General features: G+C 34.3%; 1 protein-coding gene and 1 pseudogene across 1 annotated transcript; one reads left to right on the top strand and one right to left on the bottom strand.

Moving 5' to 3' along the window:
* Positions 1–11,915: 11,915 nt before the first annotated feature.
* LOC135846607 (uncharacterized) lies at positions 11,916–13,096 on the bottom strand. Its single transcript, XM_065365839.1, has 3 exons — positions 12,918–13,096; positions 12,411–12,794; positions 11,916–12,333 (listed from the first exon to the last, which is right to left on the bottom strand). The coding sequence occupies exons 1-3, from the start codon at positions 12,918–12,920 to the stop codon at positions 12,226–12,228; spliced, it is 495 nt and encodes a 164-aa protein (XP_065221911.1). The 5' UTR covers positions 12,921–13,096; the 3' UTR covers positions 11,916–12,225.
* Positions 13,097–13,165: 69 nt separating this feature from the next.
* On the top strand, positions 13,166–15,517 carry LOC135836177 (neurogenic locus Notch protein-like; annotated as a pseudogene).
* The last annotated feature ends 3,281 nt before the right edge of the window (positions 15,518–18,798 follow it).

The raw sequence follows: 18,798 nt of genomic DNA, 5'->3' as shown, positions 1-18,798 counted from the left end.
GTAAAAAAAAAAATAACGATATACCTACATAGTTAGGTAGACTAGGTACCTAAAAAAAATAGAAAGAAAAAGAATAGTATCGACTTTTTTGTGCATTTATTCAATTGTAAAATAGATTGAAGAGCTGGAAAAAACGTTTTTTTTTTTTTTTTTTATGCACCAACCCATTCCTAAATACTAAATAGAACTTTAACACTTGAAAAAAATCTGGGATTTTTTCTCAATTCTGGGATATGAGGGATTTTTCAAAATTGAAGTTTACAACACTGTTTTTTCAACATCCCTCTTTACGTGCACCCTAGTGATGGGATTAATTGTAATCAAGAAATTCATTTGCAATTCCAGCAAAAAATGTACCTCCTACATACTTATTTCAGGACTCGTACTCGTTTTATTCCAAAACGAAAGTAGAAAAAGTAGGTAAACAAAAAATGACACAACATGGGCAAAACATCTTAATGCAGAAAAGAAACACCAAAACAACCATAAACGTATATCCTTATAATATGTAAAAAAACGAGATTTTTTGAAAATTTTCTCCTCTGGAAAAAAAGAGGTTTTTGACGATTTTAGCAAGAAAGGCTATAGTTAGCAATTTCTGGTATAAAATCGATTCATTAAAACAATTGATTGAAAAGAGTTAAACTTTTCGTAATTTGCAACCAAAAAAAACTATAATTTTATAAACTTTCAACAGAAAACACCACTTCTTGGCAATTTAGACAAAAAGAGATACATTTTGATATTTTTGACCGAAAACGAGACTACCATACTATAGTAGTCTAGTTTTCACATTTGCGGTGCGATTCTCTATTCATAGACAGGCGCTGGACACGGGTAATAATAACCTAATAACGTAAAATGCAATAGGAGACAGGAGGCAGGAGGCGTCGCGCGTAGATCGATAGATGAGCTGAATGTTGAATTCATGAATTGAATACAATTACATACGCGTATGTATGCGAAGAGTCGTGCATTATGTCATGCTCTAAACAACAATACCATAATCATAATACGGGTATTCCAGTCAACTTGGCAGTATACGTTTACCTGGGCTCACAACTCATTCGCTCCGTGTAATAAGTCTATTTGCTAACTGCACACTTGAAACTTGTGCTAAGCCAAGTTCTTCAAGGTCTGTCCATCTATTAAAAAAATCGTTTTTATCAAACATCAGAACTGAAAACAATATTTTTATAAATAGATAGCAAATTTTCACAGAATCGAATCATGACAAAATCTGTTCTCCTCGGCTCTGATCATATGAAAACGAAACCAATGTCTTCAAAATGACTTCATTTCAAAAGTCGTGAAAATGGAGGGGGCCGAGAGGCTCTGGAAAGGGCTAGGCGAGTGTAGCAGAAAATCTGAAGTCGTATTCGTGCTCAGCGGTATCGAATCATATGAAAACGATACCCTACTCATTAATAGTTATTTTTCCCAAAATTCCCATTTCACCCCCACCCCCCTACGATACATTATTCCAAGTTTTCACCAAGGTGCACCAAAGCAAAAATTTCTAATATCGTATATGATGTTTGGGGGCCAAAAATACATCCGAAAAACGTGTTTCTAAAATTGTACCTCGCAATCTTGATTGTTAATAGGATAATAGGCATAAAAAAATGAAAACCCCGCTTTTTTGAGGGGTAAATATGAGGGGAGGGGGTTGAAAATTTTTGTGGGGATACCTACTACGGATATACATAAATAATTCCAGAAAACTTTTCAAAATCTGTTGAAATGGGGCTGAGAAAAGTGTTATTGAAATTTCAAAAAGGGGGGGGGGTTCCCCAAAAAGGGGAGGTGGTGTCAGGGACGAAGCGACGGGGGGGCTAGGGGGCAGCCTGCCCCCCCAGTGTTCTGCGAAAGTTGGGAAAAGTTGGGAAATTGTGAGAAATACAAGAAAGTTGAGAAAATAAAAAAATTCCAACAATAAGTATTTTAGTTTTGGAGTTTTCAAACATTAACATTTTTTACAATCATCAAAGTTAAAAACTTTTTCAAGTTTTGAAGCCAAGCCAGTTTCTAAATCTATGATTTTCCCAACTAAAATTCAATTTTTTTTCAAAAATTTTTGACCTCGCTATGCCTTTTCACGTCAACATTACAACTCTGTTTTGCTTCTTGAAATTACAAATTTCGAAAATCTTTTACCCTCGCTGCACTTGGGCCAATTTGTTTTCTTTTCACGCTTAAAAATTTCAAGAAACTATTGATAAATTTCTTAAAAAGTTGAGATCAGAAAAACCGAATTTTTTCATTAAATTAGGTATTGTTATACTTTTTGAATTACAATTTTTCCAAAGCTGTTAGCCTCGATTCGCTCGGCCTAATTTGATTCTCTTCTACTAAGTTACAATTTCAAAAAACGTATGATTGAATATGAAAAATATTGAGAGCAGAAAAACTGGATTCTTTTATTAAAAATTGATGTTCTACTTTTCCATTTCAAGTCACATATTTTCCAAAACTTTTGCCATTGCTTCATTCGGGCCAATTTAGTTCTTTTTTTCACTCTAAGAATTTCACAAAACCACTGATAAAATTGAGATCAGGAAAACCGAATTCTTACATTGAAATTGATGTTGTTCTACTTTGCGAACTACAAACTTTTCAAAGCTTTCGGCCTCGCTTTGCTCGGCCCAAATTGATTCTCATCTACAAAATTACAATATTTAAAAAAATCTATGATTGAATTTAAAAAATGTTGAGATTAGAAAAACCGAATTCTTTTATTAAAATTGATGTTATTCTACTTTTCAAATCATAAATTTTCCAAAACTTTTGCCCTCGCTTCGCTCGGGCCATTCAAAATGCTACTTTCGAAAATTTTAAGAACATGAAAATTAAACAGAAAAATTCCAGAAATTACTCATAATATTCAAAGCTTATAAAAAATTCAAATTTTTCATTTCTTTTGGAACAGAACCACTTGCTTTTCAAAATTTTTCAATACCAGAGTGTTCAGCACGTTAAAATTTTGATTATAGTCGGCAAAGTTACGATTTTTTGGCTACCCCTGGGTACTTGTAATTTGAATACCCTCTTTTTTCATCCAACTTGGGAATTTTCAGTCAAATAAGTTGGGAATTTTCAGTCAAATTAGTTGGGAATCTTAGGATCTTTGCCCCCCCCCCCCAGCAAAACCACTTCGCTACGTCCCTGGGTGGTGTGTATCTGAAATTTTTCACGCGGTAGTTTCTCGATGGTACTCACCTTTCGTGGTAGTGTCAACCCGAACGCTTTCGGGGACCATTTCACCCCTCCTACGTGCCGATAGCGTTTTTGTGCAGTTTTTTAGAAAACCCCTCTCATTTGAATGGTTCTAGCCCCACCCCCCTTGGGGGTAGAAGGACAGTTGATATATCACTAGATCGGAAATTTGACGTAGAACAAAAAAGACGGAACTGTTTTTGAAGTAAAATCAACATCTGAGGAGAAAACTGCGAAAACCACATTGGGGGGGGGGGACGACCCACCATAAAAAAATTAGCAAGAGGGGTACGGGGTGGTAACTCTCAGGAATTATTCAGGGGGTCACCCTCGATAATTTCCCGCAAAAAAATCTTGGCTAGGTATAAATATGTTTTTTTAAATACGCTAATTTTCATGTATTAAACTTGGTTGTTTTTGTTTTCTTTTTCGCGCAGGCATCGCGCCCGATAACAATGTGAGTTCTGGTAACACAAATACGTACTCGAATGTTCCTTCTGAAGACAAGTACGCAGCGTTGAAAGATTTTTATTTCAAATAGATGAACCAAATGTTTGAACAGCAACAACAAAAAATGCAGCAGAAGATGAACTGTACCGTACATAGAATGGGGTAAGTTAATTAGAATTTAAATTGCAAATGAGCCAATAGGTGTGTGAAAGGAGGAGGGCGGGCGAGAGACTGTTTGACCAAAATTTGAACCCCCGAAGTTCATTGGGTGAGCTGATTTTACTGGGTTTTCCAATTTCCCAAGACTGCGCATATATTAGCTGTAGATTTACTATCGTAGATACGTTTGCGTAGGTACATACTTGAATATCGATGCTAACATGTACAAATAACTAGATGGACAAAAAATTGGATTTCTGATCAAACACGAAAACTGTTAGACTTCTTTTAAGATTAAAATTTTTACTCACCTGAAACAAGAAAATAAAATAGTATAGATTAGTTTATTTCGACAAAACATTACACGATTCAACGTAAACTTAATCAGGAACATAGTTTTTTTTTTTTTTTTTTTTAAATCCAATTTATTTAGAAAAAACTGGAAATTACTCTTGAAAAGGTGAAACTAATATGAAGAGTACACGGAAAGAACCAGAAAAGTCCTTTTTTCAAACTTTTGTGATACGGCGTTTTATTTGTATGAATTTCAATTTATCAAAAATATAATGACTGGAAACTGAACTTTTTAAAGGTCTATCAATGTTTCGAGGGAGAAAGGGAAACGTAATTCTACAGAATGGAAATACTATTTTAGACGTGTGAAAAAAATCAATAATTATACATAACTGAAGAATCGATGGTTTGAAAAAAAAAAACGTTTTCCCACATCACATATGCAATCAGCTAAAAGGCCGGTTTGCATCGGTACGCCATCGCCATAAGTGTAGATACAATTTTACGTGTAAAAAATTCAATATTGTCGATTATTCGCGGGTTTTGGCGGATTTGTATACACTCTCAAATTAAAGACGATGAAATTCCCTATCGATTGATGTTAAATTTTCATCATTTCGCGCAAAAATAACGATTTAATGAATACTTCTACGTATTTACCCATTTTTTCATATGACATACTATGTCAACTTTAAACTACGTATATAAGTATATAGTAAAAATACTCGAAATTGTCAGTGGGTACATGTGTGTTTCAAAGATTCGAAAATGTTTGTAATTTTATCCTCTTTATAACGTGATCGTATATCGATAGCTCTACCTTTTCCCGTTCAAAAGTTCTTGAAGATCAAAGTTGCGGAAAGTGGTTTCTGATCAACCCTATAAGTGACTGATGACACTGATAACACAATTTCACCACTTTCCGCAACTTTGATCTTCAAGAACTTTTGAACAGGGAAAGGTAGCGTTGTGATAACGGTGATAAACATAATGCTGCGCTGTGATTAGCGGGAACGTTTCGTAGCCCGTCAGACTCTAGACGCGAGCTTTCGACGCACGATTATCTTAATTAAAGAGGATAAAACTACAAACATTTTGAATCTTCAAAACACACATGTGCCCACTGAAAATGTTGAGTATTTGTAGTCTAAAGTTGACATATGTAGTATGAAAAAATGGGTAAATAGAAGTATTCATTAAATGGTTATTCTTACGCTAAATGATGAAAATTTAACATCAATCGATAGGGAATTTCATCGTCTTTAATTTGAGAGTGTACAAAAATTCGCCCGAACCCGCGAATAATCGACAAAATTGAATTTTTTACTCGTAACATTGTATATCTACACTTGTGGCGTACTGATGCAAACAGACATGTTGGCTACTCGCATGTTCTACGGTGATTATAAAAAGGTCTTTATATATATTGTCTTATTTTACAATACCTGATACCACTCTACGAAACGCGCACAAAAACTTCAATTTCCGCGACGAACTTTTTAAAACTTCAAAACGCGAACAAATGACCGTTAAAAAAAATAAAAGTTGTTGAAAATCGCAAATGAGCACTCGGAAAAAAGGTTCAAAAGTTTAAAACGTCAAAATGAAACGCGCACGAAAACTTTAATTTTCACGACAAACTTTTTAAAATAAACACACGCTATAGATAACATTTATACATTTAATAACGGTTAACAAAAAAAATGGAAAAGGGACACTCTCAACACGCAAAGTCGCAAAAACCGTTGAAATTCGCGAATTTATGTTCGCGGGATGGCAGGGGATAGCTGGGAAGCATCAACCAATCAGATTACTCAGTGGGGAACAATTTTTTTTCCTTTATTCAGTCATTAAAGACATCATCAAACCACTCTTTTTAGTTTTTGCTGATAAAATATTTTCTCATTTTTGTTGAAAGTACGTCTGCATAATGAGTTCTGGCACCATAACCTTTTTCAGTTACTCGAACTCGAATAATTTATTTGAAAATTTGAGTTGTAAGATATTCACAATTCAATATAAAAATGTCGCGTGAAAGAAATGAAAAATTCCGTTTTCGTCTGGGAGCGCTGTTGTAGTTTTTTTTTCATTTTTTTTTAAAGAAGAAAAAATTCTGTTAAATGATTTTATTATAATCCCGTTAGGAACAACCGCGTTGTATAATTGGCGTTTATGTACCTACGTATTCATTTCATTTGTACTGTTCGATTCGACGAGACATATTTTGACAAACTTAATACAAGCTGGAATATTTTCCAACTCCGTTTAACCTTTTCGAGGTTCTCGTACTTCGAGTGAACCCAAATTGAAGATCTGGTGATTTCATCATGAGACATCACTTCTAGGTTTCAAAACAGAAAAAAAAAAATAGATCCAAAAAAATTTTTCACGTCGCAAAAGAAGAAATTTGAAAAACAATTTTTGCTTATTTGCGACTAGAAAAACATATAATGGAATGAAAAAAAAAAAAAAAAAATGCGGCAACTAAAAATAGAAATCACCAGATAATTTAAAAACGTGATACTATCAAATTTTCAGGTGAAAAAGCAAATAAAAACGCAAAAAAAAAGGGCTAGCCGTATTTCTTAAAGTTACCAATATCCAGATAACCTGGAACGGGCCGGCGTCTGGTGGAAAATGAATAAATAATATGTGAATTTATGTCACCAAGAGAGCTTTTTTCATTAAATTGCAAAATCGCATCGTAGATCCAAAACCAATATTTTTGGTACTGAATTCAATTATTTAAAAATGAAAATTTACAAAAAATTGTATAATTAATATCTGATGTTTCTTGAGACCAAAACATTGCGGTTATTTGAATGAAATTTTCAGATAACATGTAGAGTGGATAACCGAGTCGAAAATCAGACATGAAATCTAATCAAAATCTCAACCATGAAAAAATATTCATCAGGTGAAAATTCAAGTTTTCCATTGTCTGTTTTTCATAGTAAGTAAGATTTTATGTCTCATTTACGACTAAGTAATGCATTCCACGCGCTGTCTGAAATTCGCATTCAAACCACAGCAATGTATATTGGCCTCAGAAATTACCAGATTAATTACGATGTTTCACATTTTTTTTTGTTTGAGAAGAGAATTACAAAAAAATCGAAAAATATTAATTTTGGATTTACGACGCGATTTTGCAATTTAATGAAAAAAGCTCTCTTGGTGACATAAATTCACATATTATTTATTCATTTTCCACCAGACGCCCATTCTAGGTTCTCTGGATATTAGTATCTTTAAGAAATAAGGCTTGCCTTTTTTTTTTGGCGTTTTTATTCATTTTTTCCACTGAAAATTTAATATTATCACGTTTATTTAAATTATCTGGTGATTTCTATTTTTATAGTTGCCGTTACTTTATAATTCACACATTTTTTTTTATTCCATTACATATAGGTATGTTTTTCTAGTCACAAATAAGCAAAAACTTTTTTCAAATTTCTTCTTTTGCGAGGTGAAAAATTTTTTTGGAGAAAATTTTTATTCTGTTTTGTAACCTTGGAGTGATGCCTTATGATGAAATCACCAGATCTTCAATTTGGGTTCACTCGAAGTACGAGAATTTCAAAAGGGTTAATCGTATATGAGTCATATAATCGCCAAGGATGATACCTATAGTACCTGCGATTCAAAGTGTCATCTTCATTCTCGAATGTGAAAATGCACATAGTCAGGGTATCTAACAGGTAGTGCAAGTAGTGAAAGTACATAGTGAAAAAGTATTGAATTTTGTTAAAAAGGTAGTGAAAAAATGAAAAAAATTCAAATTCGTTTCTTTTTTTCGATCTTTATTCCGTAGAAAAGAGCTCATTTGTCGACTTTTTTAGAGCTTGAATTACACATTTCTGAGAGCTTTTGCCCTCGCTTCGTTCGAGCTGTTTACTCTTTTTCCCCGTGAAAAACTATTGTTCAATTCAAGAAATGTTCAAAATTTGAATCAGAAAAATAAACCCTCCCTGCATGAAGAAATTTTTTTTTCACTTCTCGAAACTTGAATTTTTGAAAGCTTCTGCCCTCGCTTCGCTCGGGCTCGTTTGCTTTTTTTTCCAGTTTTGAATTTTTCAAAAAAAAAAAAATCATTTGAATTTCAAAATTTTGAAGCAAACTAATAAGCTTCTTATAATTAAGCAATTCATCACACTAAAAATCATCGTTTTCTACATATAATGTGCCTCTCTTTCGAAATTAAAAATTTGGTTTGTTAAAAAAAAGTTTTTTATTCGCCCAATTTCATTACACAGGAGCAAGAACCTTTAACGTGAAACATAAATCAAAAATTGAAATGATAAAATTATATTTTTGACATCCGCTTGCTTGACAAAAATCTTGGGATGTTGAAGACATTGGAAAACTAAAAGCGAAAAAATGTAAAATTTTTCATCCCTCGACTCCTTTTTTTTAAAATAAAATCTCTAGAGTGTTCAAAAAATGTCCTGCTGAAGTCCTGATTTGTTATTTTGAAATTTTGTTTGACACCTTGTCTTATAACGAATGTAATAAGCTCGTGTATTGTTTTTTTTTCAATAATTTTAATTGAAATTACAAATTTTCTTCCAGTTTCAATTTTTTTTTAAATTTTCATGTGAAAAATCAAAAATTTGACTTGTTAATTTTTTGGTGTGTAAGGAGGGAGGGTCGAGTGGATGGCATTCTGAAGATTTGGTTGAAAACAAAAAAGGCAGTGAAAAAATTAGTGAAAAAGTAGTGATTTTTTCAACAAAAAAAAAACCGTTAGATACCCTCAACCCTCATAGTACAACTTTACGATAGATACTCGACTCGTAATTAAAATTGGTTTGGCAACGATTATGCGATGGGAATTATATCAAGTTTTTTTATTTATATGTAGATTATCCTCAAAACAGCGAATGTGGTTGTAGAAGAAAAAGCTAGATCAGATGGTGTCGATACGAGATTTCAATATACTTACCCAGGAGAAACCTAGGAGAAACCTACCGGTGAGATTATAATGCTTAACGTTGCTCAGTATTTTTACATCACGGTGAGTGTTTCAGATTTATTTTGATCTTTCCTTTTTTTTTGTGTGTGTGAGTATTTTTGTTTTTCTAAAAACAAATAGTTTGATTATTTTTTGGCATGAATTTAGTTCAGGGATGCGAACATAAGAAAAATCGGTGAAAGGTAAGAAGTTCCTGAAGGTTCCTGAGAAAAAGGTCCTCGTTAATGGTTCCAGGTTCATGACCCAAAAATTAAAAATTTGGGTTCCTGGTTATAGGTTCCAAAAAAATTACCATAATTTTTTTCGGTTCAAGTTTACACTTGAGGTAATTTTTTTGAATTTATTTAAAATAAAATTTTCCAAATGCGTGAATATACACTGTTTGATGTTTATTCAACTGTGTAGAAATAACGAACCTGCGAATGAACCATTTTAAACCCGTTTTTGTGACATACATATAACCAGTCATCGCCTTTAAGGACTTTTCAAATTCAAAACCAGACAACGTTCAGAATACAAATAAAAATGAAAATTTCATCAATTTTTTCAAGTTTAGCAAAAAAAAGTACTGAAAAATTTCGATTTTATTTTCAAATAAATGAAAATTTTAATTATATCTATTAACCATAAATAACCAAACATTTTTCAAGGTTACAGGTTAACGGTTAGAGAAATGAAAATGTCAAATTCGAGTTCCGGTTTCAATTTTTAAAATTTCGATTAAAGTTTATTGGATAAAAATTATTTCCACGAAAGTTTTCGGGTCAATTACGGTTATTTTTGTTCAGGTTGAAAATTCGGGTTCGCATCCCTATAGTCTGTTCACCAAAAGAAGGGACCGAGTTGAACAGAAAAGTTTCTGTTTGCGGCCAAATATTTGCGAGTGATCGAGACCATCATTGAGAATTCGAGGTACACTTACAATAAACAGCAAAGGAGTATTCAAATTTTCAATACTGAATTTCATTTTCACGTCCATGTTCCTATTTCATTTCAACCATATACCTCTAATCAATATTTCATTTCATTCCAGATCAAAATTTGTACTTCATTCTACATACTTATTCGATTTACGTAACATGTAATGTGTTTTGTACTTGAAAGTAAGCGCACCCTCAGTTTTCAGTGAAAATTGCAACGCAAATATTTGGCCGAAAATACAAAACTTTCCGTTTAGACTAGGTCCCTTCTTTTGGTGAACAGACTATAGTAGTTCCATCTAATATAGAGTATCCAGATACATACTATACTTACAAGCTGCGAATGTATCTACTGTAGGTATGATTATTTTATGAAAATGAAGGTAAACTTGGCTTTAGAGCAAATCAAAAGCAAAAATTTTTCGACTAAAATTATTAAAATGTTTTGGGAAAAGTTGCGAAATGGTCTCGTTTTTTCGACAAATATTACGAAAAAATTGTCATTTTTTGTCAGTAATTGCCAAAAAGTACTACTTTTTTAAAAAATTGTCAAAGTTTCGATCAAGTTTCATTATTAGATTTTAATTAGTATCTTACCTAAAATGTTTTGTTTCGTTATTTTTTTTGTTTGAAATGCAATTGAAATGTTCTGTTTCTTTGTCTGATTTTTTCTACACTAAAATAGTTTGCTCGCGTTTTGTAGCTTTGTTCACCATTTTGAAATTTTGTAAAGTTTTTTGGTTATTAAATTTACTATGTATTTCGAAAAAAATTGAGCACGAGCCCTATCTACGTTACATTATTTTTCTAAATAAGACCAGTTGAAAGTTCTAAAATTTTCAGTAGATCAAAAATGATTCAACTTCAAAGCTGACGTGAACTTTCAAAATTTTATGAATTTTATGAATTTTGATATCGGTCGCAAACAGCTTCGAATCATAACGGAAATTTTAGCTGATGAACTTGATTCTTCAATTTTTAGCGATTTTTCGGACGTTTAAAAATAGGTCATCTTCCAGTAAAAATTTGATGTTTTTAAGAATGGAGTGCTTTTTTAGAAAAATCGATGAAAATTTGTCCCCCTCTCGATTTGTACCTTTCAAGACTAAGTTTTCGAAATCCTATCAAAATTGTAGAAATTTATCCATATTCCAGTAAACTCCAGCCGAGTAGTTCAAATTTGATTTTTTGATCCAATTTGAAATGTTGAAAAAAGTTGAGATGTCAAAAATAGTCAAATTGGGTATCCATCTGTCTCTATGAAGACTACAACTCCGCTAGAAATGGTGAAATTAACTTCAGCCAGTCATTTATGGACGAGGAAAAGTACATCTCCTCCTTCTCTCCTCCTATCGCTGGACTAGGCAAATGACTACCTAATCAATTTGACCATTTTCATATCTTGGTTTTTTTATTCAAAAAACTTTTTCAAAAAATCACACTCGAGGTATTGGACCGTGTTCAATTTTAGTTTCGAAAATGTGAATGGAATTCAAATTTTCAGATTCTTGTATAAATTTCAGCACATTTGGCATTTCGAATATTTATAGAGAAAATTGAAATTTCACAACGTTTTTTGTCTGTATCAGCACAGCTGAAAATGATGTAATTTGAATTCAGGAGATGGAAATCAAGCGAAAAAATATGTACCTATTTTGCATTTTTATCTGGGTTTTAAAAATTATAAAATTCAAAGTTGCCCTGAAAAGTCCAGAGAACGTGGCAAATCTTTTAAACTTTTTAAAGCAAAATGTGTCGAGAATTTTTTCACTATAGTCCCTTTTAAATTCTGCAAAAAAAAGTAGGTGAAAATAAAAATTTTAGCCCACCCTGACTGTTACTCCACTCGCCACCCATCGGCAAATTACGAACACCTGCAGAAAAATAATGAAAAAATAACATAAAAGTGTCAAAATTTATTCGATTAAAACGTTTGATTCTTTTTTTCTCTCTCGATGATCTTACCCGAGGAATTAATTTACAAATTTTAGATATTAAATAATCGTAGAATCGAGTTACTTTGTAAAAAAAAATTAAATATGTACATATTTCTTTGAAATCGAGGTGCATTCAAATTTCAAGTTACGTAATTTTTATACAAAGTATTCGTGAAAACATGGTTGAATTTACAAAGTACATATAAGTAAATTATAAATTTTCTTTCATCGAATTCGTCGAATTTTAATCAATATACGTAACGATGTGACTATATCAGTTATTATCCGATGACGGCGACTCTGCAAACAGCTGGCCCTGTGCTTGGCTGATTTTGTTCAATAAATTTCTGGCGCAGTAAACGGCCCTATCCACCTCTCTTGTCTGGAAAATATCCAAACATTAATGAAGTGTTCAATTTAAAATACGTACTTAATAAATTTATAAATTTAGGCACTTACAATTTCTGGCGGAATTGAAATTCTGTACGGAATTGTTCTTTCGCGATGCGGATGCGATGATCCACCTCGCCCACCGCGCCCACCCCGTCCACCACGCGGGTGATCGTGGTATGATCCTCGTTGCTGTCCTTGCGGCAGGCCGGGGTCTTCGAGAACAGGCTGCGCGTATAAAGCAGCAGCATCAAGCTGATTCGCCGGTGGTATAATCTGATTCTGAATCTCATTCTCAGCTGCTGGTGGTACTACTATCGGAGCAATAGCAGCCGGTGCCGGACCCTGTGCCGGACGGTTGTTCTGAATCTGAGCTTGTACATTTCTTAGTTGTTGGATTTCCATCATTAATTCAGCGATAGTGGGCTGGGGCTGGGATGGTTCTGGATTGGACTGAAAAAAATTAAAAATAACAATAGATTTTAATAATATTAAGTTGGTTTAAATAAAAACACGCGGTGGTGAAAGCGGACAGACTTTGAAAAAACATATTGTAAGTAATTATAAAACGCTTACCATTTTATTATTTGGAATATTCGGATTTCGGATTAACTACTCGATGACGTCGATGAATGATATAAATTTTGTAATCGAATGATTTAAATATCTTTACTTAATATATTATTCGTAATACAGTCGACTCCAAAGAAAAGAACACTCAACTGGTCAACTCAACTGAAATTGAAAAACACATAAAGGCTAAAAATGCGCGAACTGGGTTCAGTCAGGGTTACCAAATTGGATTTTTTAAATGCTACATGATCATGGCCGAAATTATGCCTTTCAAGTTTCTGAGCAATTTCAATTTTAACGCGCTATCAAGTCTACTGCAGGTGGGTCAAGTCATTTTGGAGCCTCCAGCAACTTTTTGAAAATTTCCAAATCCAAATTTCATCTCCTTTTAGATAAATAATTGCTGAAAATTTGTGAATTGTGGATAAGGATAATTATGCAGAAAAACAAAACAATTAGACAATCATGGTGGGTGGCTAGATTGTGGCACTGTTCGCTGGTTGGCCAATGGCCATTCAAAACCGTAGACATAAACAATAAAAAAAATGTACCATTTTGTGATAACGAATTAGCTGAAACTTCAAACCTTATTGATCTTTTTGATTTTGCCCCGAGAGTCGTTTGTAATTTTGATTTTTCGAAGGTATTTGTTTTATTTATTTGAATATGTTATTTCGTACACTTTTAGTGCGAATTGCATTCTAAAGTATCGAGTGTTCGAGTAACGTGTTGTCTCATTTTTTTAAATGCAGATTCACTGGAAGCAATTGTCAAACACGAATTAACGAATGTAATTCGAACCCTTGTGCTAATGGAGCCACTTGCATGGATTTATTGAACGATTACAGCTGCCATTGTCCGTACGGCTACACTGACGCGGTTTGCAAACAAGTCAAGAACTCTTTCCAATGCACATGCCCTCCCGGATGGACTGATAAAGTCTGCGATGTTGAAATGGTCTCGTATAATGACGCTGCTATCACAAAAGGTACCTATAGATTTTTCAAGTAAAATAGGTATTGCATTCTTATGGTGAAAACTTTGCTAATCCTGTTGTTTTTCTTTGTCTTTGCAGGCGTTCGTCGTCAGCTACTTTGTCATAATGGAACTTGCGAAGATATTGGCAATAGTCATCGTTGCCATTGTCAGGAAGGCTACACCGGAAGCTATTGCGCCAACGAAATCAAATACTGCGACTCAGCTCCTTGCCAAAGCGGAGCCACTTGTAAAGATTTCATCGGTTGGTTTCCAAGGCCGTAATTGCGAATTCAATATCAACAATTGCAGACCAAATCCTTGCCAAAATGAAGGCACTTGCCACGATCTCGTCAACGGTGTTGTGTGCTCTTGTCCACCAGGTAAGCCCAAGTCCTAAAAACCAAACCAGATAATTTTCGTGTATAGCCTAAATATTCTGATGTTGATTCATTTTTTTGCTGTGCCTAGGAACTGCCGGATACATGTGCGATATCAACCACGACGACTGCTACCCAGAAGCCTGTCACAATAACGGAACTTGTATCGATAAAGTTGGCGGATTCGATTGCAAATGCCCACCTGGATTCGTTGGACCTCGTTGCGAAGGTGATATCAACGAATGTCTATCCAATCCTTGTCACAACTTCGGCACCCTAGACTGGGTCCAATTGGTCAACAACTACCACTGCAACTGCAAACCCGGGAAACATGGGAAAACAATGCGAAACAAAAGTCAACTTCTGCGAGCATTCTACTTGTCACAATGGAGGTGTTTGTTCAGCTCTGGAAAATAGGAACACTTGCCATTGCAACGAAGGTTATTTCGGTACGAATTGCGAGTTTTTTTTGGTAGAAACGGATGCGACTCGAATCCCTGCGTTAATAAAGGAACCTGCATACCTTTGGAAGGTGATAATTATCGATGCGAATGTCGCTCAGGTTAGTACAAATGTCCATTCGTTTTCAGCAATGGTACAAAGTGTATTATTTTTGTATGGGTAATGTGTAATAATCACATTGTTTTTCTTTTCATGCAGGAACGACTGGAAGTAATTGCGAAATTGACTCCTACGACGAATGCTCTTCAAATCCGTGTCTAAATAATGGCAATTGCCAAGACGGTACCGGTGATTACAGCTGTTACTGTCGTGCTGGATTTAGAGGCAAAAACTGCGAAGTTCGCGATCATAATTGGAGAGGTGGCGTTGATTTGTCTCCGGTAAGTGTTTCAAAAATACTGACCATTTGTATTTCTACGATGAGTAGACTTCCGTTGGACTCATCCGTGCGAGTAAAAAATTGTTAAATTAATCACGACCTGATAAATTTCAGATGATCAATCAAGTTTGCAAATACCCAAGCTGCAAGTTGAAATCTATGGCGATGGAAGATGTGATCCAGAATGCAACAGCTGGTCTTGCAACTTTGACGGTGGCGATTGCTCTCTGCGTATTAATCCCTGGCGTAATTGTACTGTGAAAAATATCAGATGTTGGGATGTGTTCAACGATAAGATCTGTAACCCCGAATGCAACACTGCCGCTTGTCTGTTCGATGGAAGAGATTGTGAGTATCAAATTCAGCCTTGCCCTATGGACGCGTTTTGTAAATCACGATATGCGGATGGACAGTGCGAGGCGAGTACTTTGTTGTTTGTATCTGATAGTTCTCATATTAATATATTATAATTATGCAGTAGATATAAAAATGATTTAATTTTATTCATTTCGGTTTTAGAGAACGAAAATTTATGATGCTAAGCACGGTTCCTTTGTTGATCTTGGTATTCTGGATGTTCTACACATTTTCGGAAGAACTGGTAGACCCCAATTCGTTTAATTTGGCGACGGTGTTATAATTACATCACGTACATCGAGTCATTTCCATGTTGAATACGATGCGATACAGTTTTTCAACGAATATTACTAAAACTGTTCATGAACGAATCCGATGCTCTTGAAATATTGGCTCAAGCAACAGAATTTGAGCAATTAAAAGTAGGTACCTATCAAATTTAATGAAATACCGCGTTCAATTTGTTTTATAATTTAATTTTTTCATCGAAATAACAGATAAACCTCGATGAATATTGCGAATATGACGTTACTCTTGCGAGTGAAAACATTTACGAAACAGTGAATATTCTCTTATAAACATTTTCAACTCGAGGCCACGTTAAATCACTCTGTACCCGATTTAGCGTATATTTCTCAAGTATGAATCGCAATATACTATCGTAATATTGCTATTCTGAATTTATATAATTAAATTATATTTTGCTTCTTAACAATACATACATAGGTACGATTGAAAATTCGCGCTGACTTTACGTGAGTTCTTTTCAGGGTTTTTCTAAAAACCCTATAGCAATTGATTTTAATCATAAGTTTCTTTCAATTTGTAGCCAATCAGTGAGCAGTATTTTGGAGGGACAAAATGTGTGACTAGTGTTTAACATGGCCAGATGAGAGATTTTTTGATTTTCAAAGCTTGAAGCTAGCCAAAGCCAAAGCTGTATGATTGAAAAATGAAAACCAAAAAGTAAAAAAGCTAGCCAAAAAAACGTTTATCTATATTTATTCAGCCTTCTTTCAGAATTTTTGCAAATTCATTACATGTATTATTACTCTGTGAATTTCTTGGTTTTGGTTGTATGTACTGTAATCAAATTCACGAAAAAAAAAAAACAAACTAAAAAGCAATACCTAATGGCTAATTTAACAAAAGCAAAAAGCAATTTAACGAAAAGCAAAAACCCTTTAGCGATCAGCGAATAGCTGATGGCTTGTTAAGATAGATATGCGTACCTTGTACTTCGTAGTGATATTCAATAGTAAAAATGTTCTCTTCGCAGGTGGAATGATGGAGTTCATGGAAAATCTGTTGAACCATTTTGGGTATGGGTTGAAGATTCGCAAAAAAAATCGCCTTTCCGATGACCGCGCTGCAGAATTCTAATTTGGAAAATTTATATACGTACCTGTAGGTAAATTTACGCATTTTAACCGATTCAGACTCAGATATTTCACTGTCTATATCATACCGATAATAATGTGTTACTTAGAGCGCCAACCGGTTCTGGAAAAACGGTACCGTATATGTATACTAGCAGAAAGTGCTTTCTTCAGAGTATTTAAAGATAATTCCGATGCTAAAGTAAATATTTTACGCGTATGAATTATGATTATACCGTACAATGACTATATGAAGAGGAATTTTTCATCAATTTTTTTCAACATTTCAGGTGGTTTGTATTGCTCCTTTGAAAGCTCTCACAAAAGAACGTATGAAGGGTTGGAAAGTAAGATTTCAAAATAAACAGAAAAAAGAAGTTGTCGAGTTGACAGGTATGTGTATTTTATATCTAGTCTTTCGAGTGGATTATTGACTCTTCGGATAATATTACGCCAGACATACACAAGCCATCTCATCCGCATCCGTAATCGTGACAACGACTGAAAATTGGGACAGTATTTCACGTATGTAGTTGGCAAACACGCACTTACGTGAAAAAAGTTGTCTGCATACCTAGCTGTCGTTATGGTAAGATGAGTCTAGTTTGATTTTAAAAACAAATTGTGGGAAGATTTATTACTCTGTTGTATCATTTCAAGGTGGATGATGTGAAGAAAAATTTGTATAAAAAATTCCTTTACTAACCGTTCCCCGTGGAATCGAATATATTGGCTGTTTTACCAGATCATCTGAATGCCGAAATTGTTGCCGGAACGCTTAGAACATGTCAAGATGCAGAAGATTACCTTACGCTGACTTACTTTTTTCGTAGACTATTGCAAAATCCAACTTTTTATGATATTTCATCGGCGCAGCAAGAACATTTGTCAATGATTTCCTGAGTAATTTAATCAAAGGCAGAACTCGCATTATGTAGTTTTAGACGAGGTAATTTAGTTTTACGTAAGCTTCAAGCTTTACTAGTGAAAACAAATTTTTCAATAGGTATCATTATTTTCGCAGGATGATCGCTGTATCCGACCACATTTGGTCGTATAGGTATAGCTTCGTATTATTATATTAGCCATCCAATCAATACCATGCTGCATTTGGCTAACAGCTGAAATCGGATATGAGTATCGAAGATAGAAAACGCATTTATTGTTGTAGGCTCATTTTTCCAATTTTGTTTCACCTTGTACCGATTATCAGAATGATTTGAAATCACTTCTGGATCCGTATTTAAGAATTTTACAAGTACGCAATAAAAAACGAGTGATATTTAAAATGACTAGATTCGTGTTCTGAACAATTACTTGTTTAGGCTATGTTTGTGTGCATAGTACGTGGATGGCTGATTTCTACCATTCGTACTCAATATCAACGTGCTTGTTGCTCGGAGCAGCGAAAAGAACAAAGCTATTGATACTGATGTTGGTTCAAGGTCGTTGGGCGACGAAACAACATTGAGCAGAGACACGTGTACCTGTTAACGAGGGATTACCCCACGCCTTCTTCGCTTCCGGGTTTACCTGAAATAGCGTGTGACAGTTATTCCGAATTCATGAACATGCTGCAGAATGAGTTCACTAAATCGCAGATGAATTCGGTAAAATACTTTTTGTTTTCTTGAAGATAAATTTTACCAACCAACCAATTTGTAAAATTATTAGGTACTACTGTTTCAGATTTACGAGGTGCTGTGTAACTTGCCAAAAATTCAAATCATTTTTACAATATAGGAATCTATACAGCGGAAAAAATTTGACGACGAGGTAAACTTATGAATATGTATGTGAATTTTTATTGATCGACTGTAATTGTTGATATTCAGCCGAGTACTGCTCCCCAAAATCAAAGTCGTGGATTTATACAAACCGGTTGTCGTTCACCCAGAAAGAGAGTAGGTACTGGCTAACCGGAAGGACATAAGGGTTCATGCTCTGAGATT

This window comes from Planococcus citri, chromosome 1, assembly GCF_950023065.1.
Source record: "Planococcus citri chromosome 1, ihPlaCitr1.1, whole genome shotgun sequence".
Lineage (NCBI taxonomy): Eukaryota > Metazoa > Arthropoda > Insecta > Hemiptera > Pseudococcidae > Planococcus > Planococcus citri.
This window is presented reverse-complemented; position numbering and strand designations above follow the sequence as displayed.